The sequence below is a fragment of the Passer montanus genome, unplaced genomic scaffold (assembly GCF_014805655.1).
Source record: "Passer montanus isolate IOZ18808 unplaced genomic scaffold, ASM1480565v1 scaffold25, whole genome shotgun sequence".
In the NCBI taxonomy this organism is placed as follows: Eukaryota; Metazoa; Chordata; class Aves; order Passeriformes; family Passeridae; genus Passer; species Passer montanus.
Window position 1 is genome coordinate 11,278,727 of NW_024367149.1, and position 24,755 is coordinate 11,303,481.

General features: G+C 56.2%; 2 protein-coding genes across 9 annotated transcripts in view; both read left to right on the forward strand.

Annotated features, from left to right (window-relative positions):
* Positions 1–524: 524 nt before the first annotated feature.
* AK4 (adenylate kinase 4) lies at positions 525–13,848 on the forward strand. Of its 2 annotated transcripts, none has more exons than XM_039711860.1 (5): positions 525–789; positions 8,193–8,312; positions 9,504–9,676; positions 10,558–10,676; positions 11,366–13,848. In XM_039711860.1, the coding sequence occupies exons 1-5, from the start codon at positions 645–647 to the stop codon at positions 11,478–11,480; spliced, it is 672 nt and encodes a 223-aa protein (XP_039567794.1). In that variant the 5' UTR covers positions 525–644; the 3' UTR covers positions 11,481–13,848. The 2 variants fall into 2 exon arrangements, with proteins under 2 accessions (XP_039567794.1, XP_039567795.1); XM_039711861.1 differs by lacking the exon at positions 525–789 and adding an exon at positions 902–1,653.
* A 1,600-nt stretch (positions 13,849–15,448) lies between these two features.
* Positions 15,449–24,755, forward strand: part of DNAJC6 (DnaJ heat shock protein family (Hsp40) member C6) — a 41,017-nt gene continuing 31,710 nt past the window's right edge. The window contains exons 1-2 of one of the 7 annotated variants that reach the window (XM_039711492.1): positions 15,450–15,595; positions 24,153–24,246. In XM_039711492.1, coding sequence (XP_039567426.1) covers positions 24,234–24,246 — 13 coding nt within the window. In that variant the 5' untranslated portion in view covers positions 15,450–15,595; positions 24,153–24,233. Of the gene's footprint in view, positions 15,596–15,773; positions 15,891–15,968; positions 16,595–24,077; positions 24,247–24,755 lie in introns of those variants that run through there. The other 6 variants (XM_039711491.1, XM_039711493.1, XM_039711490.1 and 3 more) reach the window with 6 other exon arrangements.

The window sequence follows — 24,755 nt, forward strand, 5'->3', positions numbered from 1 at the left end:
CTGCGGGCTGTGCGGTGCCAGGCTGTTGGCAGGCTGGGCACCATCTCCGGGCTGTGTGTGCGTGTGTGTGTGCGTGTGTGTGCGTGTGTGTGTGTGCTTGTGCCATCCACAGCTTGCACCCCCCGGGCTGTACATCCACAGGTTGTACCTCCTCCCCTCGCTGTGGATTCCAGCTGCACACCCACAGGCTGTACCTCCTGGGGCTGTGCTTTTCCCCCTGTACACGCCGTGCCTCCCCTCCCGCACCCCCGCAGCCGCTGTTCCCGGCCCGCGGCGGGGCTGGCACGGCTCGCAGCCGCGGTGCCCGCCCCGGTGGTCGCGGTGCCCCGTGGGTCCCCCGTGGGTCCCCCCGGCTCCCAGCGGGCACGGCCGTGCCGGGCGTGCGGGACGTGCCCCGGGAGCCGCTTCCATGGGCGGCGCGGCGCCGGGCCGGGCCGTGCCGAACCGCGGGGGCCCCGTCGGGCCGGGGGATGCGCGGGCGGCTCCGGGACTACAAATCCCAGGGTGCCGCGGCCCGAGGGGGCGGGCGGGAGGAGCGGCCGGGGGTCCCCCCGCCCTGCTGATGTGTCCGGGCGCTGCGGGGGGAGCGCGGCCGGGGCTGACGCGTGTCCTGCCCCGCAGCGCTCCGGCGCCGGCAGCCGGCCATGGCCTCCAAGCTGCTGCGGGCCGTGGTGCTCGGCCCCCCCGGCTCGGGCAAGGGCACGGTGTGCGAGAGGATCGCCCGCAGCTTCGGGCTGCAGCACCTCTCCAGCGGGCAGTTCCTGCGGGAGAGCCTCGGCGGCGGCGGCGGTGAGTGCCCGCGGGGCCGCCCCGTCGGGACCGGGACCGGGAGCGGGAGCGGGAGAGGGATCGGGACCGGGAGCGGGGGGTCCCTGCCCGCGCATCTCCGGCGGGGCAGCGCTGGCACGGCGTGGGGATGCGGATGGAGGTGGTGGTGGGATGGAGGCGGGCAGGGATGGGGATCCGTGCCCGCGGCGGGGGCACCACAGGTTGTTTTCTTCCCTGGCACGGCTCATTCATCGCCTGCTCCCTCCCGCCGGAGCTCGCCGAGCCGCTCGGGAAAAGCGGGATCGGGAGCCGCGGGGTGCCGTGGATGAGCGATGGTTTCATTATCGCTGTGCTGGGGCATCGCGGCTCCGGACAGGGCGGTGTGAAGACCCCACCGGCGCCGGCCGGGGGCTCGGGCGTGCGCTGCCCTTATGAATAACTCCATCCTGCCCAGGGGATGCGCGGCAGATGGCTGGAATGCTGCGGCATTCCCACGGCGGCACGGATGGATTGGGAAGGAGCGTTTGTCCGGAGGGAGCACCTGCCGGGAATGTCGCCGCGGTCCCAGGAGCGAGGGCACGGCTGTCAGCACGCACCTCGCACACCCGGCTCCCGGGGCTGGGCAGTGCTGCCTGTCCCGTGCCCGACACCCAGATCCAAGCCCCGGGAGCCGGGATGCGCCGTGCCCGTGTCCCGCGGGCGGTGAGGGGCTCCTGGCCCGGGCTGGGCTCGGGAGCGGCCGTGCTGAGCCCCAGCTCCGCGGGATTGGGCAATCCCCAACGCTTCCTTCTGTCCTCCGCTAATGTGTGAAACACCGAGCCGGGGGAAGCTGACTCACCGGGCAGGGGAGCGGTGAAACGGCCTCGATGCAAAACAAGCCGAGAGGTTTGGAAGTGATTTCTATTTTAGAAGGATGGCATAAACAGGGAGGAAAATTAGGGAGGGTAAAGTTTTGGAGAGGTGCATGGTCCGACAAGGGTGTTGCACACAGCTCTGAGCTGGTCGCTCATGTAAAAATACCCAGATTTCCTTTTGTAAATAAAAAGGACAATAATGTTTGCTTTAGAGAGAGGCTCAAAATTTGGAAAATCTCGCTGAGGGCTTTGGCTGAAGGACAGAAAGCTGGGCTGCAAAGCAAGCAGAGGTGCAGCGTGGGGAGAGGGGCAGCACGGTGCCCACCCGGGACCTGCCACAGCCAAGCTCTGAACCACCAGCTGTCCCAAACTTCACTTTTCAGTCCATGCTCTTGCCACAGAGCTCCTCTGGGGACACTGAGAAGCAAGAAGAGTTAGCTGAAAGGTGTCTTGGGTACATTCAGAAGGAAATAACAAGGAGAAAGGCAGGGAAAATTACTCAGAAGGAAACCAGCCGTGGCTTGGTTCATCTGGCGTGACATTTGGGTCCCACCTTTGACTCAGCCTCTGTGACAGCTCTCAGTGAGCTCCAGTTATTTGTGGTTTTTTTAGTTTTTGTTTTTGTTTTTTCTGCTATTTGCTTTGGACAAGCTGTTACATGACTGTGCCCGGGGGAAACGAGGTGGGAGCAGCTCCTCTGCCCAAGTTTATCAGCTGCGTCACCGGCTTTGTGCTTCAGGGGAGCTGGGGCTCTGCAGAACCAACAGACTCATTACAGGCTCATCCTCCCAAAGGCAGCTGTGAATGCCGTGTTTTTACAGGGATCTCGGCCTGGTGTGCCAGTGCTCCAGGGATTTTCCTGCTGGCCACTGCCACGCATGAAGAGGCCAGGCTGAGGGCTGAGGGCTCGGGGAGCTCCTGATAAAGGAGGAAGGCTGAGCTCCCAGCATGGAGAGCATTCCAGGCTGCTGCTGGAGCTGGTGGTGGCAGTCTCGGGGAACAAAGACTCACTTTTGAGGCAGGTGAAGCAGCTGAATGCATGACTGCTACTAAAGGGCTTGAGTTTTGCTCCAACAACCCCTGAGCACATCCGCCCCCAGCCGTGTGTCTCCTAATTAGCGCCTGTCAGCAAGTGGCTCTCTGCTGCAGGAAAAGGCCTTGCTGCTGCTAAAGGGCTTGAGTTTTGCTCCAGCAACCCCGAGCACATCCGCCCCCAGCCGTGTGTCTCCTAATTAGTGCCTGTCAGCAAGTGGCTCTCTGCTGCAGGAAAAGGCCTTTGTAACACCTTGGAAAACTTACAGGCTGTGTTTTGGTGCCAGGCAGGGGTGCTGGAGGGTGGTGAGCCATTTTTTTGGCCAGCATTTGCCCCGGAACCCAGGTGGTTGTCTCTGGTGTTGGCAGCATCCCCAGGTCTTAGCAGGACTCTGCAGTTCCTTTGCCAAACAACCAAATTGCTTGTCCTGCCTTTGGCTGAGGGTCTGTGGTCTTGTGTCTGTCCCACTGCTCCCTGTCAGGTGCTCTCTTGGAGCCAGAAGTGGCTCCTGTCCCCTCCTCGTGACAGATTTCCTCTGTGAGCATCCACAACAAAATTCCCTGGGGGATGTGGGCGTGCACGACCCGGCCCCACTGCCCCTCTCCACACCTTCCCCACGGATTGTGGCCTTTGCTGGCCACACTGGCCTGGTTGGTGGCCAAAGCTGAGCCCAGGGGGGCAGCCTGGCAGCCCTCTGCTTTTCCATAGGTGCCTGCTGTGTCCCTGTGTGTGGGGGCAGTGCTCTGACCACAGAGATCTCTCCCAGTCCTGGCGGTTGCCTTCCAGACAGACTTCACAGAATCCCAGAATCCCAGACTTCACAGAATCTCAGAATCCCAGAATCACAGAATTCACAGAAGCACAGAATCTCAGAATCGCAGAATCCCAGAATCCCAGAATCCCAGAATTCACAGAATCCCAGAATCCCAGAATCCCAGAATTCACAGAATCACAGAATGGCTGGGATGGAGGAGACCTCCAAGACCATCGAGTCCAGCCCAGCCCCAGCACCCCAACCAAACCCTGGCCCCCCGTGCCACATCCAGGCTTTGTTAAACACCCCCAGGGATGGGGACTGCACCACCTCCCCTGCAGCCATCCCAGAGCTTTATCACCTTTCTGTGAAAACCTTTCCCTGATCTCCAGCCTGAATTCCCTTGGTGCAGTGCAGGCTGTGTGCTCTGGCTGTGTCAGTGCCTGCAGACAGAGCCCAGCCCAGCTGAGCACAGGCACCTTTCAGACCCCACATCCCTCCTGTACCCCAAATTTGGGGTCACATCTGCCTCCTGCTCCCTAAAATGACCTCCTGGTGCTGAGGGCAGGGGGATGCAGCCTCTGTGTCAGGAAGAAGGTCCCAAAATTGGGGTGACATCTGTTGTGGTGGTGCATTGGTGCCCTTTGCACACCCAGGGTTCCTCCTCTCTGTTAGCTCCAGATTGGGCTGCTGTAGTCTAAATAATGGGAAAAGCAAATCCTGGAAAAGGTTTTGGATAGGGAGAAAGTCCAGGGTTGTGCTGCAGGCTCTGGAGGCTGCCCAGGGCTGTGTTTGGGAACAGCTTCTCCTCCAGCCTGGCCTGCCTGGCCCTGGGTGGCTGCTGGGTGGCCTTGGGGCTGGGACATGTCCCTCACAAATAACACGTCCCTTAATACCCTTACAAATATAAAAAATGCCACTCTATACCTACAAAACAAATCTATAAATACAATTAAAAAAACCTTTAAAAACCCCAACAATTATGCATCCTTTCATTATTTGAATTATAATTAAAATTAATTAAATTTTAAATTAATTTAATTATAATTTTAAAAATCCCTTATTATCCCCATAAAAATAAAACTAAAAATAAATTTTAAATAAAATCCACAAATGCACTCACCACTCTAAAACTAACTTTAAAAAACCCAATCCCATCTAAATAAACCAATAATCCCTAAAAAACCCCTAAATAGCCTAAAAAATTAATTTAAAAATTACCAAAAAAACCCACATTACACCAATAAAGAATCCCTAAAAGTCTCCAATATTTATCATTCATTAAAAAAACCTAATTCTTTAAAATTACTTCAAAATCTCCAAAATAATTAATAAAAAAATTTGAAAAATAAAACCACTACTACCTAAACTCCCTTCTCTTTCAATCATTCCCCAAACAAATACCCTGTTATTATCATCAGTTGTCCCTCAGGCGTGGGACACGTCCCTTGGGGACAGATCAAGGTCACTTGGGGGGAGCCACAGGGAGCTGGAGTCCCGTGAGTTTCAGGGCAGATTAAACCCTCAGCCACCAGATTAATGGGATTAAAGCAGGAGTTGGCAGGCTGGCTTTGAGCTCAGCACACTCCAGAGCCCTTTGCTACCTGGAGTAACTGCAGAGTAAAGCCTGCTCCCCCTGTGACCCAGCCACAGCAACGGGGTTTGGTGCTACAGGGTGAGCCCCAGCTCCTTGGGGGGGCCAGGATCCCCCTCCCTGCTGGGGAAGGACTCCCCAGACCCTGCTCCCCCTTGGAATGGAGCTTTTCCGTGGGGCTGGGAAGGGGATGGCAAACGTTAAATTTGGAGTTTAAACTGCTTGGAAGAAACCCCAAGGCTTGGAAGGCTGGGACGGCTGGGAAGGGGATGGTAAATGCTAAATTTGGAGTTTAAACTGCCTGGAAGAAACCCCAAGGGCTGGGAGGTTGGGATGATGCTCTCAGCACATGCTGGGGTCTGCAGAGCCCTGCAGGTGCTTCCTGCAAACACAAAGCCCTTTGCTACCCGGAGTAACTGCAGAGTAAAGCCTGCAGCCCAGCCACAGCAACGGGGTTTGGTGCTACAGGGTGAGCCCCAGCTCCTTGGGGGGGCCAGGATCCCCCTCCCTGCTGGGGAAGGACTCCCCAGACCCTGCTCCCCCTTGGAATGGAGCTTTTCCATGGGGCTGGGAAGGGGATGGCAAACGTTAAATTTGGAGTTTAAACTGCTTGGAAGAAACCCCAAGGCTTGGAAGGCTGGGACGATGCTCTCAGCACATCCTGGGGTCTAGAGAACTCTGGAGGTCCTTTCTGCAAACCCAGGGCTGCTCCTCCTTGGAGAGAGGAGATGTGGCAGTGCTTTGGGGGAGGGAGAAGCTCCAGGAGCTTCACACACGGAGGGCCAGAGCAGCAGGAATTGTCCGTGGTGGAGCCGTGGAGAGCTGTCCGTCTGTCCTGGGGCGTGGGAAAGCTGCAGCCCCGGGGCAGCAGGGCTGTGGGGCTCTGCTCTGTTCCCACACGCTGCTCCCAGCCCCGGGGTGTTCCTGCCTTCAGCTCCAGGCCTGGCTCCAGCAGCCCTGCTGAGCCACAGCTGCTCCCTGGGATGGCCGTGTGTCCTCAGGTGACAGCCGGACCTTGTGTGGCCCGATGGCCTCAGGTGACAGCCGGACCTTGTGTGGCCTCTCCCAGATCCTGGGATGGCCATCCCTCCCTGAGGTGACAGCTGGAATTTGTGTGGCCTCTCCAGGCTCCTGGCATGGCCATCTCTCCTCAGATGACAGCCAGACCTTGTGTGACAGCTCCTGGGGTGGCCAGCCCTCCTTGGGGTGACAGATGCACCTTGTGTGACAGCTCCTGGCTCCTGGGGTGGCCAGCCCTCCTTGGGGTGACAGCTGGAATTTGTGTGACAGCTCCTGGCTCCTGGGATGGTCAGCCCTCCTTGGGGTGACAGCCAGACCTTGTGTGACAGCTCCTGGTGCCCTGGGTGTCCATCCCTCCTCGGGTGACAGCCAGACCTCACCCAGCACCTCCCAGCTCCTCCCTGGAGCAGCCCAGCTCTGCAGCGAGCTCATTCCCTGTGAGCCTCAGGCACTGCACAGACCACGTCAGTAAATATAAAAATTCCAAAATCCTGTTTTTATACTGCTGGTGCCCTCGGGGCTCCATGCTGTTGGCGCAATCTGCAGGCTGGTTTTTCCATCCCTGTGTCCTTGGCTTTCCCAGGCGGAATGTGGTGATGTCTGGGCAGTGACAAAGAAGCTGTCATTGAGAAAAGGTGTTTAGTGCTGGCTGCCAGCTGGAATTCCTGCCTGCACGGAGGCAGTGGGATGGTCCCGGTGACTCAGCCCCGTGAGTCAGCGCTGCCCCGCTCCCTGGCAGCTGGCATGCTGGATTCCAGCACCCTGCACTTCTGGCCCTGCTCCAGGGAGAAGGAGGCTGGACCTTTCTTCTGGTGTTGGGAGAAGGACTTGTCACACACAGCAGGGAAAAATCTGAGCATTTTCCATGCAGATTCTTTGGGTTCTGGGTTAAACCTGGGAGCATGTCAGAGAATTCACAGAATTCACAGAATGGCTGGGATGGAGGAGAACTGGACCCCTGCTCAGTCTGGTTCTTCCCTTAGAACAGATGAATTCCCTCCAAGAATTGTTTATTTTGCAGAAAGCCCTCCTGCAGCTGAGGAATTCACCCCCAGCCAGTGCAGGTGCTGCCCACGTGGACACCTCGCTGCAGCCTGGAGAGCCGGAGCTGCCTCCAGTGCAGGATCCTGGGGGTTATTTTTAGAGAGGACTCACACTTGTAGAGGGCTGAAATGTGCTGTCCTCACCAGAAAGGGTGCAAAAAATAGATCAGGGCATTGTTCATTTCTGGTGACAAATGCTATTTCAGCTGCTGTGGGAAGACAGCAGAAGAGATGTCCACGGGGTCCTGGTCCAAGAGGAAAGGGGCTGGAGCTCTCCTGGGGCAGGAGATGTTTTCTTTGACAAATGTTTTCTTTGTGTTTCTGAGGGGCTGAACGAAAATAACAACAAACCTCCATCATGGAATGGTTTGGGTTGGAAAGGACCTTAAAGTTCATCCAGTTCTCCCCCTGCCATGGCAGGGACACCTCCCACTGTCCCAGGGTGCTCCAGCCTGGCCTTGGGCACTGCCAGGGATCCAGGGGCAGTCACAGCTGCTCTGGGAATTCCATTCCAAGGTCTGCCCACCCTCCCAGCCAGGAATTCCTTCCCAGTGTCCCTTCCACCCCTGCCCTCTGGCAGTGGGAGCCATTCCCTGTGTCCTGTCCCTCCATCCTTGTCCCCAGTCCCTCTGCAGCTTCCTGAAGGAGCTGAGGCTGAGGGCTGTGGGAGAGCCCAGGAATGTGCACTTACCTTACAATTACCACAATTATGTTCTCAAGGATGTGATCTTGGGCATAATTTCCTTACCTGAGAGTATCTTAAGTGGAGAGTGTGGAATCTTTCAGCCCTGGGGGTGGGAAGCAGGCTCAGGTGTTGGGGACAGCCCTCACCTGTGCCCACGTGGGAGCCATCTCCCCAGCCAAAGGAGCACACCCAGGGCTCCTCTCTCCATCAGCTTGGCTTGGCTGAGGCCCAGCATGTTCCTGCTCTCAGGTATCTCAGGAATTCCCACTCCTCCACCCCAAAAATGACTGTGTGGCCTTTCCATCACGAGCAGGGCGGCGCTGCCAGCAATCTCCCAGACAGAGGAGGCCAGGCAGAATTTGAGGGGGAGTGATATTTTTTTAAGTGGAAATGTCATGATTTTTTTCTTTTCCATCTATTTTTCTTTCCTGTCTTGAGCAGAAGCTGGAGCCTTGGCCCAGCAGTACCTCGAGAGGGGCCTCCTGGTGCCTGACCACGTCATCACGCGCGTGATGATGGCCGAGCTGGAGAAGCGCCGGGAGCAGCACTGGCTGCTCGATGGTGAGTCCAGAGGGGCAAATCCCAGCCCCCTTGGGACACTCCTTTGTTCCCCGTGGTTTGGCAGCCCCAGGAGGGAGAACAGCCAGGAGGTGGAGGTGGGAGGAGAGGCAGGAGCTGACCTGCTGGCAGGGACATTTCCCGCTGGCCTCGGCACGTGCGTGTCCAGCTGAGCCCTTGGCACGTGGCCGGGAAAGGGAAGGGCAGGGAGAGGAGCTGGGTGTTCCACAAAGCAGGCAGGGCTGGAGACACGCCAGGAAAAACTTCTTCCCTCCTTCACGTGTGTGTGTGTGTGTGTGTGTGTGTGTGTGTGTGTGTGTGTGTGTGTGAGTGTGTGTGAGTGAGTGTGTAGCAGCTCCTCAATCCCAGCCCAAAAGCCAAAAGGTGGAGGGACGGGAGATGCTGAGGGCAAACAGGCATGGCCTGGGGTCCCTGGCCATGGAATGAGAATCAAAGAATCCCAGAGTGGTTTGGATTGGGTAACACCTTAAAACTCATCCAGTGCCATCCCTGCCATGGCAGGGACATCTTTCACTATCCCAGGCTGCTCCTTCCTGGCCTTGGGCACTGCCAGGGATGCAACAGCCACAGCTGCTCTGGGCACCCTGTGTGAGGGCCTGCCCATCTTCCCAAGGAACAGTTCCTTCCCAATATCCCATCCATCCCTGCCTTCTGGCGGTGGGAACCACTCCCTCTCTTCTGTCCCTCCAGACCCTTCCAAAAGATCTCTTTCCATCTTTCTTGTGGGCTCCCTTCAGGTCTTTGAAATCCCTTCCTATCCAAACCATCTGGGATTCTGGAATTCTCTGCTCCAGCTGCTCACTGGTTGTCCCAAGGAGGACAGGACTGTTTCACTGCAGTCTCCTTGATGCCCCCCACATCAGCCAGCAGTTTGTCCCCAGTGTGTGCACAGCACTCTGTGCTGTCCCTTCACGTTTTCCCCCATCATTCCATCCCCCATCCCTGCTCTGCCATTGCCTGTGTCCCCCAGCCCCCGTGCGGGGACAGCAGCCACCACCCTGAGCCCCGGGTGCCACATTTCGGGAGCTGCTGTGCTGCAGGAGCTATTTTTTCTCGGAGCCATATGGCGTGTCTGCCTTCCACGCGGCCTGCGCCGCAGCGGGGCTGCGCCTGAGGGATGGGTTTGGCTCCATCCTCACTGCTCCCCAGCCTCTCACCCCCGTCCCTGCCCAGGTTTCCCTCGGACGCTGGGGCAGGCCAAGGCTCTGGATGGGATCTGCGAGCTGGACCTGGTGATCAGCCTGAACATCCCCTTCGAGACGCTGAAGGATCGCCTGAGCGCCCGCTGGGTGCACCCCGCCAGCGGCCGCGTCTACAACATGGACTTCAACCCTCCCCACACCCGGGTAAGAGCCCCGGAGCCCCCCGGAGCCCCCACAGAAGGGAAACCCGGGAGAAGGGGCTCTGCTCTGCAGGAGATGGGGTGCTGAAGGAGCTCGGGGGGCGCGATCCGGGGCAGAAGGGCTGAGCGCCGTGAGGAACTGTGCTAAATGTTCTGAGGGACTGTGCTAAACTTTCCTGAGGGATTGTGCTAAACCTTCTGAGGAATTGTTCTGAGGAATTGTGCTAAACTTTCCTGAGTAGTTGTGCTAAACTTTCCTGAGGGATTGTACTAAAATTTCCTGAGGGACTGTGCTAAACTTTCCTGAGGAAAGCGGGATTCATGCAGACAGTGCAGGCTGCCCTGGAGCAGAAACTGGAGAAAGTTCCAGAACAAAGCAGGGATTGATTCCAAGGATCTCCTCCATGGATCCACCTCGGGCAGCACCAGAGCCCAGCCAGGGCTGCCCCCAGGATGAACCCAAATGGCCCCAAAATGCACGAGCGCTGCCGGGGTCTCTCCCTGGGCTCAGCTCTGCTCCATGTGCACATTGCAGTGCAGTGTCCAATCCCACTGCAGCCCCTGCAGTCCCACCCTGCTTGTTTTTCTCTCTGCAGCCCACGGGCTTTGTGCTCCTGGGCTGGGATTGGGATCATTTGTCCTTGGTGCCCAGCTGGAGCAGGAATTGTTTTGTGTCCCTGCTCTGTGCAGAGCTCCCCATCCCCTCATGTGAAGCCCAGCCCCACACACTAAAGCAGCTCAGAGTGTGGAAATAGAAAAGCCAAAACCTGAGGCATCTCCAGGAGGAGGCATGTGGCAGCTGCAGGGTGGGTGACGGGGTGGGTGAGGTCCCTGTGTGACCTCTAATCCCATGGATTCCCACCCCTGAGTGCTCTGTCCCCTCAGGGTGTGGATGACCTGACCGGGGAGCCGCTGGTGCAGCGCGAGGACGACAGGCCCGAGGCCGTGGCTGCGCGCCTCAGGAAGTACAAAGATGCTGCCAAGCCCGTGATAGAGCTCTACAAGTGAGTAGGGCATGGCAGAAACCCCAGCAGGGCTCTCAGAACAGCCAGCAGGGCTCTTTGTGCCGTGCCCACAGCCCAAAGAGCCCTGGCAGATTTTTGGGCCAAGCCCTGAGGCCGGACAGGGCCCCCCTTGGAGGAAGGAGGGTGATCCAGAGAAATCCCCAGCTCCTGCTGGTCCTGCTGGGCTCACCACATGGGAGGGGGATTTTGGCCTGGATCCAGGTGGGACATGCCATGAAAAATCCATCCAGGGCACCGAAGGGTTTGGGTGAAGCACATTGGCAAGAAGGCAGGAGAAGGGAGCTGGAACTGTGGGGCTGCTGTCCCTGGAATTGTGGGGCTGCTGTCCCTGGAATTGTGGTGCTGCTGTCCCTGGAACTGTGGGGCTGCTGTTCCCTGGCCAGTTTGGGAATGCTGGATTGCTGCAGGGTGGTAAATCTGCTGCTCAAAGGGAATAGAAACCCAGGAATGTTTTTAAGCACATGGCGGGGCCAAAATTGCCCTTGCAGGGAAGGGGGGAGAACTGCAGAATCCCAAAATGGTTTGGTTTGGAAGGAACCTTAAAGCCCACCCCATTCCATCCCCTGCCTTGGGCAGGGACACCTCCACTCCCCCAGGGTGCTCCCAGCCCTGTCCAAGCTGCCTTGGTTGGGATTGGCTTCTCCTGACTTCTCCCACCTTTTTTCCAGGAGCAGGGGCATCCTTCACTCCTTCTCTGGCACAGAGACCAACAAGATCTGGCCCTACGTGTACACCCTGCTGTCCAGCAGGATCCCACCCATCCTCTCGGACGAGGAGCACTAACCAGCTCGTGCCAAGCACCAGGATTTCATCCCGTCCTGGATTTGGTTCCCAGCACAGTGCCAGGGCTGTGCTGGGCTCGGGTGGTCACGGCTGGGTGACATGGGTGGGTACCAGTTACAGCCAGGATCAGATCTTTGTTTGGAAGGTCAAGTCTGCTGGAATAAGGGTTTTTTCCCCCTCTTTTGGGGCTATGGAGCTTTCCTGCCCGTGGTCCATCCCGGATTGGTGGTGCTGACTGGGACATTGGTCATTCCAGGTTTACACAGCTTTGCCATGGTGTCCTTGCCATCCCTTTCCAGCCCCAATCCCTGGCTGTGCCCACATGTGCCATCCTGTTGCTCCACAGGACCGTTTACTGCTGAGAACTCTCTAGGCTGAGGTGTTTTTTGTTTTTTTTTTCTATAAATTATTTTCTATTAAATGTATTTCTCAGAGAAATAAAGCTCTAGAAAGCAACACTTAGCCCAGTGGGAATTTTGGGAGCAACGTGGAAAACATGTGTACTACAGAGCTGAGAGAAGTGAGGCTCACATTTCCAGCATGAATACACCTAAAGGAGGCAAAACCTTGGTGGTGAAACTCTCCCTTGTGCTCCTTCCATGGGGAGGGCTGAATTCCCTGCTGGAAAAAGCTGCTGTACAGGTTTTTATGGAATGCTGTGGCACTCAGCACGACCTGGGCTGGGGGTGAGCTGCACTCCCTTGCGCTTTCCTGGTTTATAGCTTTCAATACCACAAGATAGCAAAGTCCTAAGAGTTTCTCCCAAGGATTTATCTCCACGTGTGCTTCAGTTTTGGGGAGAAATCTTCAGTTCCACCTTCTGTGCTGCCTTTGTCCCCGAGGTCCCCTGGCCAGGGGGTCCCTTCGGCTGCTCCTGCTGCGTCCCCCAGCAAAGTGTCTCCCTCCCCATGAAATCCCAGAGATCCTTCCTTCCTTGGGGCACACCCAGGGCCATGCCCAGGTGTTTTCCCACCATTTACAGCATCCCTGGATTGTGCTGGGGCTGGGCTTTTCTCAGCTGGAAGTACTGTCACCCTCTTTCTGCAGGAGGCAGTACCCGAGCAGTGGGGACAATTCTGGCCTCCTCGAGTTGCCTTATTTTATAAACTACACATTTCAGAAAAAAATAAATAAAAGCAAGATGTGTGTTTGTAAAAGTCTAAAGCAAACAAACATACGAAAAGTGCTGAATTTTAGCATCACCTTTTGGGAATTGTGCATGGGGCTGCTGGATCCATAGGGAATTCTGCTTCTGCCAGGGGGACTCACAGGAGGGCAGGAACCTGGCACTGCTGGCACCTCTTGGGCTAATCAGAGCACCTTTCTGCTGCTGGATGTCCCTGGGTTTAGTTTTCCTTTATTTTCCCTGTGGCCCACAGCAGGGAAAAGGGAATGACCAGATTTTTTTAGGGATTTTTTCCCAGGTGTCAAACTCCAGCTCCTGCCTGGGTTGATTTATCCCAGCTGAGCATCCTCGTGCTGACCAAGGATCCCCTAAAATTTGCTTCATCCTGGTGCTGTCCCCAGTGGAGCCAGAGTGGGATCACTGCCCACATCCCCTGCTCACCCCTGCCTGGGGAGAGGCCAAAATGCTCCCACCTGCTCCAGGTGGGAATTTTCCAGGCAGGAGCAAAGGGATTGTCAGGTCTCACTGCTGTCCCAGGAGGCCTTTCCATGCCCTGCTGCTGGGAGGCTGCAAATCTTCCAGCTGGCAAGGAAAGCCCATTTCAGAAAGATCTGGGATTTTCCCACAGCCCTGGGATGAAGGTCTGGGCTGGTTTTAGACACAAATCCCAAAACAGCCAAAACCTGTCTGCTGCTTTCTTTGGAACAGCTCTGGGCAGGAGGTTTTAGGGGTTTTTTTAGGCTACAAAAGCAGCTGAGTGCCAGGCAGAGGGGCTGATCCCTGCTTTGCCTTGTCCCGTCCTTGTGTCCTGTCCTTTCCTCCTGCAAAATTCCTCCTGAAGAGAGAATTCCATGCAGCCCAGCACAGGACAGGTCTGCAGATGCCTTTTCCAGGCTTGGAGCCCTATAGTGGGTGTAGAAATCCCGTGGCCGTGCATGCATCCAGCCCTCGGGATGGAATTTTCTACCAGACCGGTTGCATTTTCCGAGACCAAATTCCAGCAGGGAATTTGTCCCTCGCTGTTCATCCCTGCCGTGCTCCCCTTCGGTATTTTACTGTGAAGCCCAAACCTTTTGTAAAGCCACAGGAATTTTGTACCGACCCGAGATACTGTGTGGAGGGAGGAGCCTCTCTCTCCCCCCTGGAATGTCACGCCGAGTTTGCTTCCCGGAGTTTTCTTCCCGGAGTTTCTTGCCGGTGGATCGCTGCAGCCTTGTTACTGCTCTCGAGATGTAAATAAAGATTTTCTCCTGCTGATCCCTGTGCTGGCAGAGTCTGTGTGGGTTGTGCCTTGCCAAGGCAGCAGGGCAGGGTGGACCTGGAGCTCCTTTGCAGGAGCTGAGGAGGAGGAGGAGGAGAGGGGAAGAAGAGGAAGCAGAGCATCCCTGCCTGAAGGTGGCTTTGGATTTGGACACAGCGCAGCCCTTTGGGTCCTTTATCTGATATAATCCAAAATATTGGTTAAAAAGCCAGTTTGGATGCAGCCATTTGCTCCAGCCCCCCTATCCTTATCCCAGAATCCCACAATCCCAGCCTGGTTTGGGTTGGGGGGGGTCCTCAAAGCCCATCTCAAAACACCCTCCCTGCACACAAAGTGGTTTTAATTTCCTTTTTAACTTCTCCCGATAAAAATCCCAGAGAGCATGAGGACAGGGAGGCTCTGGCCGTGTCCTGTGCGCCGGGTAATCCATCACGAGTGCTGGGAACTGGGAATTGGGAACTGGGAACTGGGAATTGAGCCCCCGGAGCTGCAGTGCCTCCTCCCAGTGCCACCAGTTCGCCCGTCGCTGTCATTCCCGAATAACAGCTCGGGGCACTCCCAGTTGGGAGCGAGCAGAGCCTGGGGAATGCTCGGAGAGTGGGAAAACAAGGTGATAAGGCGGGAATCTGCTGCCGGGGAGCGGGGGAGAGCCGCAGCCGGCGGGGGGGATGTCGCGATCCAGGGTCGTGACAATCCGCAGGCGGAGCGGGGACGTGCGGGCAGAGAAATCCGAGGAGGAAAAATATCAACGCAAGCTGGAATATGAACTCAGTCTGAAAACAAAAGCTGGGAGGCCAAAAAGCAAAGGAATGGGAGCCAAAATCCAGCTGGGATCAAAGGCTTGGCTTCCCCCGAGTGGCACCGGGGGAGCTGGCAGGGCACAGGGGACACGTCCCCACCCTAGAGCCTGACCTCAGCCCCGGCTGGAGCGGAAAGCAAAAGGAAACGGCCTCGAATTGCACCGGGGGAGGCTCAGGTTGGATGTTTGGGGAAATTTCTACATGGAAAGGGTTGTCCAGCCCTGGATGGATGAGTACTAATCCCTAGAGGGATTTAAAATCCCTGTGGATGTGACACCTGGGGACACGGGGCAGTGGTGGCCTTGGCAGTGGTGGCTGGGCTCGATGATCTGAGAGGACTTTTCCAGCCCAAATGATTCCAAATATTTGTTTACAGCCTCACTGGAGTGTTTGTCTGCCTGGTAGCCAGGGAAGTGCCCCAGGTGTGCCTGGATCAGCCCCACTCCCGGGGCTGCAGAGCTTGGGCAAGGGACATCCCTGCTGAGTCCATCCAGCGGCATTTAGCATTCTCCAGAGAGGGGGAAAAAAATAAGGGGAAAAAACGCAAGAAAAAGGAACAATAACAATAACAATAACAATAACAATAACAATAACAGGCAAAGGGGAAAAAACAAAGAAAAGAGAAAAAAAGAGCAAGAAAAATGAAAAATAAAATTAAAAAGCACTCAGTCAAAGGAAACAAAAAAAAAAAAATCAAGGAAAACAAACAAAAAATCCCTGCTGAGGCTCGCGCTGCAGACTCCAGATCCCCCGTGCGGGACTCGGCGTGCGGGACCCGGCTGCGGGACTCGGCTGCGGGACACGGCTGCGGGACACGGCCGCGGGACTCGGCTGCGGGACCCGGTGTGCGGGACACGGCTGCGGGACACGGCTGCGGGACACGGCCGCGCTCCGCAGCCCCGCAGCATGCACGGGCCCGAGCAGCAAGGTAAGGAAAGGCTCCCCGACTCCAGATCCCACTCCAGGCCACATTTTAGGCGGTGTGATATGTCTGCCTCCATCCCCATCCTTCCCTGAGTCTCTGTAATCCCAAAAATAACCCGGGAGCGGCAGGCAGCTGGGCGGCAGCAGCGCCCCGGGCGGGCCGGGAGCGGCCCCGCCGCCGGTGCCGGGCGGAGCAGCGCCGTGCGGGACTCGGCGTGCGGGACTCGGTGTGCGGGACACGGCTGCGGGACACGGCCGCGCTCCGCAGCCCCGCAGCATGCACGGGCCCGAGCAGCAAGGTAAGGAAAGGCTCCCCGGAGCTGATGGAGAAGCGGAGAGAGGGGCAGCGAGAAAATTGGGGGTGCCGCGTTTGTGCTGAGTAATTGGGGGAGGCAGGCTGGCATCCCGGCACGGGGAGGATTCCCGGCTTTGCAGGGGGTTATGTAACGGGGCACAGGGAAGGGAGAGCACCCCGAGCTGCGAGGCCGGGCAGGGAAGGCGAGCAGCCGGGATTTGGGGATGTGCCCCCGGGCACGGAGGGTCGGGCACCCCCGGGCTGCGCCGGCCCCGCGGGGCCCGGCAGGAGCACGGACGGCTCTCCTCGCACCCCAGAATCGGGGGCTGCGCTTATCAGAGCTGCCCGGCAGCTCTGCGGCCGTGCTGAATGAAAATAAGGGGATTTTCCGGCTTAAAATAATAAGTGTGGCTTCTCTGCGGCCGGAGCCGGAGCGGCTGCAGGAGGGGCATTGGCGGCGATGTCAGCGCTGCCATCCAATGCTGATCCCGGCCTTTCCCTGCCAATCCAGCGGGAAGCTGACCTTCAGCCCCCCCTCTGCTGTGCCCAGGCAAACACAGGGCTGCATTGCCTTTAAAAAAAACCCTACTTCGGGCCAAAAAAGCAGCTGAAATCCGTAGGTAAATGCGGATATCGCCGCCTCGGCTTCGGCGCTGCTGAGGCAGCCCCGGGAGGGGACGGCGGTGCCGGGGCTCCCCACGGCTCCAGGTAGGTGTTTATCCCCCGGCGGCTGGAAAACAGCCCATAATTCCCGTCTGGCTGCTGTGTTTGTGCCTGTCATTATCGTAGTGTTGTTTTGGATACTGCCAGGGAGAGGAGGAGGAAGGAGGAGAGAGAGGGAGAAAGAGGAGGAGGAGGAGGAGGAGGAGGGTGAGGAATGCTTTGGGCAAACCCTCAGGTCTGCAAACTCCCGACTTTATTCTCCCTCCAGGGCCTCCATCTTCTGCTATCCCTCCAAATGTGGATTTCTCTTAGTCATAGCCTTCCCTGACGAGGAAAAAAATAATAAAATAAATGCCATAAAGGCAGCGTACGGAGCGGTTCCGGCAGCACAGGCGGCGTGACGGCAACACCGGCGCCTCTAAATTTAGCCAGCCGTGGCACAGCCGCCTTGTTTGCATCCCGGGAACGCTCCCGAACGAGGGATGCAGCATTTTGGAGAGGCTGCAGCCCTTAAGGAGGCACCGGGCTCGTCCTTGAGCCGGGCTCTTGGCAGCGGCTGAATTGCTGACCCAACTAATCCCCGCAGCCTAATCCCGCCCCGAGCCGAGGTTTGGGGCAGGATTTGCTCCCGTCCCTCCTGGGAAAAGGGGCTGGGGGTGATGGATTGCAGGGGGACAGCCTGGGAGCCGGGGGTGTCAGGCAGGTTTTGGGGCGGGAGTTGGGGTTTTGGGGCTCAACCTCCCCGAGCGCACGCCCGGCTCTGCTCAGGGGCTGGAATTGGCCTTGGGATGGGAACTGGGATTGTCACCGCTACAGGGATGTGGCAAAGGATGCAACTCACCCATGGCAAAGATCCCGATTCAAAGGGGGGGCTGCTCCCCTCCCAGAATCCCCAAATCATCCGGGTGGGAAAAGCCCTCTGAGATCATCGAGGCCAACCATGAATCCAGCTCTGCCCGAGCTCCAGGGATCAGGAAGATGCTACAAACCACTAGAGCTGACCACAGCTCCCAGACTTTTGGGGACACGGCCTGGAAATTCCAAAATTCTGTGGATGTAGCAGGCAGAGATGCTGTAATTCCCATAAAAATCAGATTATTGATGCTTCTTCAGGGGTGCATAAAGCAGCCATGGGAAACTCTCCAATTAAAGTGCCATAAATAGGAATTTATTATTTATATGAAATTATAAATAATTAATGGTTCCCACTAATGATTCTATGATGTTAATGTTTTTACAAGAGGTTTAGTATTTTATTACGATTTTAAATATTATTATACCAAACTAGAAACTCTATTTTATGAGCTCTTACAGTCCCAAAAGTGGACGAGGCCCTGTTTGACGGACACAAACAACATATGGATTTCTTTCTCTTGAATAACTCCTTGTTTTCAGCAGCCAGAAATAATAAGGATGGGAATTTAGATCCCTGAATTAAGGCTGGGAAAGGGAGAGATGGAGAAATTGGGGGTGCAGAGAAAAATCAGGCAGGGAGACTGAGACCAGGGGCAGGATTTGCTCCAAATCCTCTGAAATGGAACTTTTGCCATGTAGGAAAATTTGAATTTATTCCCTTTGCCAGATCATGATTGGAAGCAAAAAAAGAAATTATCCTAGAAACCAATTGAATTCCTTTTCCAAGTGAGAATTTTCGTGGAAAATTTTGCAGGAAGAGCAAGTTGCTCTCGTCCAGCAGAGGTTTCCCTGGTGTCTGTGAGGGATGGGATGCACCAGGGTCTCCTCCCATTCCCTCCCATTCCCTCAGGTCTGCTGAGACAAATACAATTTTAGACTATTTTACATCAGCCAGAGTAGCAAATCTTTAATAATATTATTTTCCCTGTTAGTTTTAGGTAAAAGCCCAAATTCTGGCAGAAGGTAGAACCACATTAATGGGGTTGTGTTGTTTCTGGCCAACTCTCCTGTGCTACCAGACCCTTCTGCATCTTCTTGCCCTGGGCCTCTCTTAAATATCCTCCCAGGAAAGTCCATCCCAGTGAGGCCTGGAGTGAGAACACATCATCCCCCCTCAGGAAACCCTCACCCCATCCATCCTGGGGAAGGGATGGCAGCCCCAGCTGAGATTTCCCTCTGTTTTCATGGAAAATCGGATGTTCCTGATGGCTCAGAGCTACCTGAGACCACGACCTGACCATTCCATGGAGCTCTCTGCTGCTGGGCCTGACTTGAGCTCAGCAGCTGCAGCTGATGCAACTCCACAATGACATTTGGTTGTATAATTTTCCTCCCTGTTTTCCCCACCAGCCATTTTCCAGTGCAGTCAAGACCCAGAGCCCAGATTTTCCTCAGGATTTAACCACGTACCTCACAGTGAATGGGAAATGATGAATAAACAGCAGTTAGGCCACAAGATATCTGATTTTTACCAAAATGCCTGATGGTGAATGGCTGTGCAGCCTCTGATTTTCCAGCATTTTGCAGGCTGGGGACTTCCTGAGCCAGCATTTCCTATTTAATGGCCTCTTATAGATCCACTTCCCATCCCTTTCTCCTCTTCCTTTGTGAGCCATGGATGTTTTTAGCAGCTACAACAGCCCTTGGCAGGCAGCTCTGCAGCTCAGCGTGGCTGAGGAGCCAGGCAAATCCTTGAACTCTCCAAAACCATGTCCTGGGCTGGGATGAGTAAATTCTGGATCATCCCTGACAGCTTTTGAACCAGACTGAAAGGCAAGGAATGAAGGATGTGCTGACACAGCAGGGCAGTTAATGGCTGTGCTCTCACGGGGAGGAAAGGATGGGGAGGAAGATACTGGGAGCTGAAAATTTGTCACATCCTGTGTCACCCTGAGCATCCACCCTCAGAGGGAACACTCCAGCTGCCAGCCAGGCCCTGAGAGCTGGGCTGGCTTTCACTGCAGCAAAGGCTCAAGGCTTCCTCTGCTGAAGGTTAAATCCAGTTTAACATTTAAACCCAGCCCAAAAAAATCTCAGAACCTCCTTTGATTTTTGTTAGAGGTGAACCAGACAGGCAGAGCCACTTTGGAACTCCTGAGTGTTGAGGGGGTTAAGAAGGGGTTGGATCATTTGGTGCCCCTTTCTCCACCTGCATGCCCAGAAACCATCCCAGATTTTCCCTGGAACATCACATCCCACCCTGGGAATGGGTCCTGCTGCCCCAGGAGCTGCTCTGGGGCGGGCTGGGACAGCTCCTTGTGCAGGCAGGGACTCCCCATTCCCTGATCCACAGGGAGGAACCACGTGGCCATCCCCAGCTCCAGGCCAAACCCCACTGATTTATCCCAGCACAAGTCTGGAAACTGCTTGGGGATGGAATTCCTGGCTCTGGAGCCACATCCTGGGGTAGTTCTGCTGCCACATTCCCAGAGCAGCTCAGGGGAATTGTCTTGGTTTGAACAGCCAGGTTCTGCCAAGGAAGGCAGGAGTCTTCTGTGAAATGCAAAATGTAAACCCCCTCCTCTGAATTATTATAATTGTGAAATTAAGGGGCTCTCAGGCAAAGATATGGGAGCAGGAATAACAGTTCCTTAGGAAAACTAAAAATACAAATGCAATAGTACAAAAAGGAAGCATTCCTACCTGGATACAATCTGAGCCAGATAATTAATAATTAATGGCCCATTAACAGAGGAGATCTCCTGGAGGGAGGATTGGTTGTGGGAGAGATCAAGAAACTGCCCCATGAACAGAGCTAGCTGCCCCAGCTCTGACAGATGGGGACAGAACACACAGCCCCATCTCCAACCCGGGACAGGGATGGATGCTCCTGGCACTGCCCAAGGCATGGATGAGCCCAGGTGAGAGGGCAGGAAAGGTGATCCCTGTTCTGCAGCTCAGTGCTGGGAGTGTCCCTGCCCTGGGAGGTGAGCTCTGAGGTCCCCCCCAACCCAACCCATTCCATGATCCTGTGATTTTGTGGCTCCACACCTGGGGATGGCCACAGCTTGCCTTTGTGCAGGGGGAGTTCAGCACTCCCAGGGGAGAAACTCCAGAACAAATGTTTGCTGCGGGGAGTTTTAAAGGTACGGCTCCAGGTATTCAATTAATTTTCAAGCTCTATTTGCAATTCCAACAGCACTCCCCAGATTAATCGTGCTGCTGGAGAATTCAAGGTGTAATATTTCACCTGAGCTGCTCAGCTGATGGGAGGAGAGGGGCAGAAAATGGAATTGCACCTCAGGACACTTGGGGCTCGGTTACAGCTACAAAGAGAGACTTTACCCAGGAGAGGCTGCAGCCCAGACAGAGAAAAACAGCCAGAGGTTGGCAAATCAATTTTTCCCAAGGTCAGGAACAGGGAGAGTTTGTATCTCTCGAGGCTTGAGCAACACAAAATCCTCCTTAGCACGTCCTTAACACCTCCCCAGCCCTCTGGCCCCTGCCAGCCTTGCCCCTCAGTCAGGGCACCTCAGATCTGCCACTGCTCAATAAATGAGCATTTCTGAGGGGCTCGTTCCCTTCCTTTTCAGCTTTGAAAGTCATGTGCAATCCAGTTATTTGATTTTGGCTGGGTTTTTTTTTGTTGTTAAAGCGTAGTTCTCCAAAAACCAGAGAAACCACGAGGCCCTGCTTCAGCCCAACTTACAGGGAGAAGGGAGGGAGAGGGAAATATTATTTTATATGTTCTTTTCAGCTAAACTGGAAGGGTGCAGCTTCACCTGAACCCGCAGGATTCCCTAATCCTTGAGTTGGTACAAGCAAGGGTGGGACTTTGAGGTCGTTTCCTCCTCCTCCTCCTCCTCTGCCCCAAGACCCCCTGGAGTGGCTGCTCTGTCCCTTTGTGCTTTGCAGAACCCCCTTTCTCAAGGCTGTGGTGGTGATTCCTCTGTGATCCCCCAAAACCTCAGACAAGGAAAGGAATTAAAACAGGTTCAACAAAGAGGAACAATTTTTGGTTTTTTTCCCCCAAAAAACCATCTGAGGCAGACAGACCTTGGCTGCTCGGCAGCGAGGAGTGGCTGCTGGATCTTTGAGAATATGGAATTGTGTCCAGGCTGAGCCTCTGGAGCTGATGGGTGCAGGGGGACACCACAGGTGATGGGTTTAGGCTCTGCAGGCTTTGTGTCGTGCCAGATTTCTCCTCCACCTCTTTTGATGTCTTTGGGCTTTACCTGAGCAAGCTGAATTTTCAAAACAAATGAAAATTCACCTCCACCCCCACGAATTTCCCATTTTTATCCCAGAGCACAGGAATTGCTTTATCCTAGACTGACCAGGAGAGGCTGACAGGTGTGATCCCTAGTAAAGGTCATGGAATCCTGGAATGGCTTGGGTTGGAAAGGACCTTCAAAGCCACCTTGTTCCAACTCTCTGCCATGGGCAGGGACACCTCCCACCAGCCCAGGTTGCTCAGAATGCACAAAATGGCTCAGAAAATGTGTTTATTTTAAATTTTATTAACCTGCTGCTAGTGGGTGCCAAGAGGGAGGGGCCCATTCCTGCCGGCCAGTGTTGCAATCCACGAATTGCTCCACACAGACCAAAGTATGGAGAGGGTAGAAACCACAACCCCAGTCCTGAGTTCAAGCTGTTCCTGCTGCTGACAGGGAGTGTCAGGTCAGCTCACTTTTGGTTTGCTGCTTGTAAATCTGCCGGGGTAAATTTTTCTGGGGAAGTTCTGGGTCACAGATGTACCTTGTCTGCTCCGTGCCACAAAATCTCAGGGGTTACATAAACAATAGCACATGACAAGGTAGGGCTGGGCCAGATGTCTGCTGCCCCAGAGGAAATTGCAGCCAGGAAATTTCAGCCAGGTGCCAGTGATAGCTCAAGGTTTTTGCTGTACAAGTGACTGGAATCAGAGAATTCCAGAATTATTGGGTTGGGAGGGAACCTGGAGTTCATGCAGGCCCACCCCTGGCCATGGCAGGGACACCTTCCTCCATCCCAGGTGGCTCCAAGCCCTGTCCAGCCTGGCCTTGCTTATGGATGTCTTTGCTTTAGAAACAAAGCTGGGCCAATCTTTGAGCAGAGAACTTTCCTTTCTGCAGGAGATCAAAGGCATGCTCGTGCCTGTTTCCTAGGGCTTCCTTTCGCCTTTAGTTTTCCTTAAATTACAAGAAATCCACTTAGAAGAGTTTAATAGTGCTCATTTCCTTTGGAGCATCCCTGGGTTCCTCTGTTCCGTGCAAAATGAAATTACGGTGTACAAGGCCTGGCTGAAAACTGCATCTGAGCAAGGCACAGCTCATCACTCGCTCAGGGCCACGCTCTGCTTGGCCCCGACTCTGTTTGCATGGGAACGGCTAAAAATAGACGGGTGACAACAACAAAAATGGCTTTAGCAGCCGGTGGCACTGCTGCGAGCCAGAGCACGAGCCAGCTTTGGGATGCTGGCCCGCCATCCCAGCGGGATCAGCCGCTGGGGTCCCTCCGGGGGACCAGGGATGCTCCTGAGGATTTGGGGGCTCGGTGCTGTGCCACCCCTCCTCCCGCGGGCTGCGCAGCGGGCAGTGCCACCCGAGGGCAGTGTCCTTGGGAGGAGCAGCGCAGCTTTCCGACACCGCGGTGCCGGTCACCGCGGCCGCGCAGCCATCCCTGGGGACCCGGGACAAGGGGATCCGCGCCGGGAGGCACGGCTGGCAGCGGGGAAAGGCGTGGAGGCGGCTCTTGGGGCTGGCAGAGGGAAAAGCTGTGCAGGCAGCTCTTTGGGGTGGCAGAGGGAAAAGGTGTGGAGGCTGCTCTTTGGGGTGGCAGCGGGAAAAGGTGTGCGGGCAGGATTTTGGGCTGGCAGAGGGAAAAGGCGTGCAGACAGCATTTTGGGGTGCAGCGGGAAAAGGTGTGGAGGCTGCTCTTTGGGGTGGCAGAGGGAAAAGGTGTGCAGGCAGCATTTTGGGGTGGCAGAGGGAAAAGGTGTGCAGCAGCTCTTTGGGGTGGCAGAGGGAAAAGGTGTGGAGGCTGCTCTTGGGGCTGGCAGAGGGAAAAGGCGCGCAGGCAGCATTTTGGGGTGGCAGCGGGAAAAGGTGTGGAGGCTGCTCTTGGGGGTGGCAGAGGGAAAAGGTGTGGAGGCCAGCATTTTGGGGTGGCAGAGGGAAAAGGTGTGCAGCAGCTCTTTGGGGTGGCAGAGGGAAAAGGTGTGGAGGCTGCTCTTGGGGCTGGCAGAGGGAAAAGGTGTGGAGGCAGCATTTTGGGGTGGCAGAGGGAAAAGGTGTGCAGCAGCTCTTGGGGCTGGCAGAGGGAAAAGGGGTGGAGGCTGCTCTTGGGTCTGGCAGAGGGAAAAGGTGTGCAGCAGCTCTCTGGGGTGGCAGCGGGAAAGGGCGTGCAGCAGCTCTCTGGGGTGGCAGCGGGAAAGGGCGTGCAGCAGCTCCTGGGGCTCGCAGTCCCGCGGAGCTCCCGCCGCCCGCCGCCTCCTCCCCGCCCGCTTCCGGCGGGGCGGCCGCATGCGGGCCCGCCCTTCCCCTCCCTTCCCCTCCCTTCCCCTCCCTTCCCCTCCCCTCGGGGCGGCCGCAGCGCTCGCCGTGCCCTCCCTCCGTGCCTCCCTCCCTCCATCCCTCCTCCGTCCCTCCGTCCCTCCCTCCCTCGCTCCGGCCCGCGGCGCCGGAGCCGCTGCCGGCCCGGCTCGCCCATGAGCCTGCTGGGGAGCTACCGGAAGAAGCCGGGCGGTGACGGCTATGAATCCTTGCAGCTCGTGGACAGCGGCGCTGAGCGCGGCGCGGCGCCGGGCCGGAGCCCCGGGCGGCAGCCGCAGCCCCCGGCGGGCAGCACCATGGACAGCTCAGGTACGGCGGGGACAATAGCGGCGACAGCGGCGGCCCTTTGTCCGGGAGGGAGGGAGGGAGGGATGGAGGGATGGAGGGAGGGATGGAAGGAGGCAGGCAGCGCCGCAGGCTGAGCCAGGCTGGCTCCCCAGCCCCGCGCTCCCGGAGATGGAGCGTGTGGAGCAGCGTGAGGGAAAATGGATGGAGCGCTCTGGGAGCTTTCCCCACCGCGGGGTGAATCGCCAGAATTGTTTTTTTGTTTTTTGGGTTTTTTTTCCTCCCCCCCCCACCCCTCTAAAAGGCACTCGCCAAAGTGAGTTGGATTAATTCTGATGGATGATGTGCAGCGTGCAGCATTTTTTTTAATCAGGGAGTAAGGGAGCAGATGGTCTTTATGGCTGGTAATGGGATAGAGAGCTGTTCACCTCGAAGGGTTCAAATTTGCCTGGCTAACCAGCAGTGGGGACTCTCCATGCTGTGAAGGGACCCCTCTGGTTCTGGTTCCCCACCTGTGCCCGCCTCCAGGAGCA

Excerpts from the sequence above, each read along its gene's own strand:
- AK4 (XM_039711860.1), top strand. The coding sequence starts at position 645 with ATGGCCTCCAAGCTGCTGCGGGCCGTGGTGCTCGGCCCCCCCGGCTCG. Across the intron at positions 8,313-9,503 it reads GCAGCACTGGCTGCTCGATG|GTTTCCCTCGGACGCTGGGG; the intron begins GTGAGTCCAGAG and ends GTCCCTGCCCAG. Across the intron at positions 10,677-11,365 it reads CCCGTGATAGAGCTCTACAA|GAGCAGGGGCATCCTTCACT; the intron begins GTGAGTAGGGCA and ends CCTTTTTTCCAG.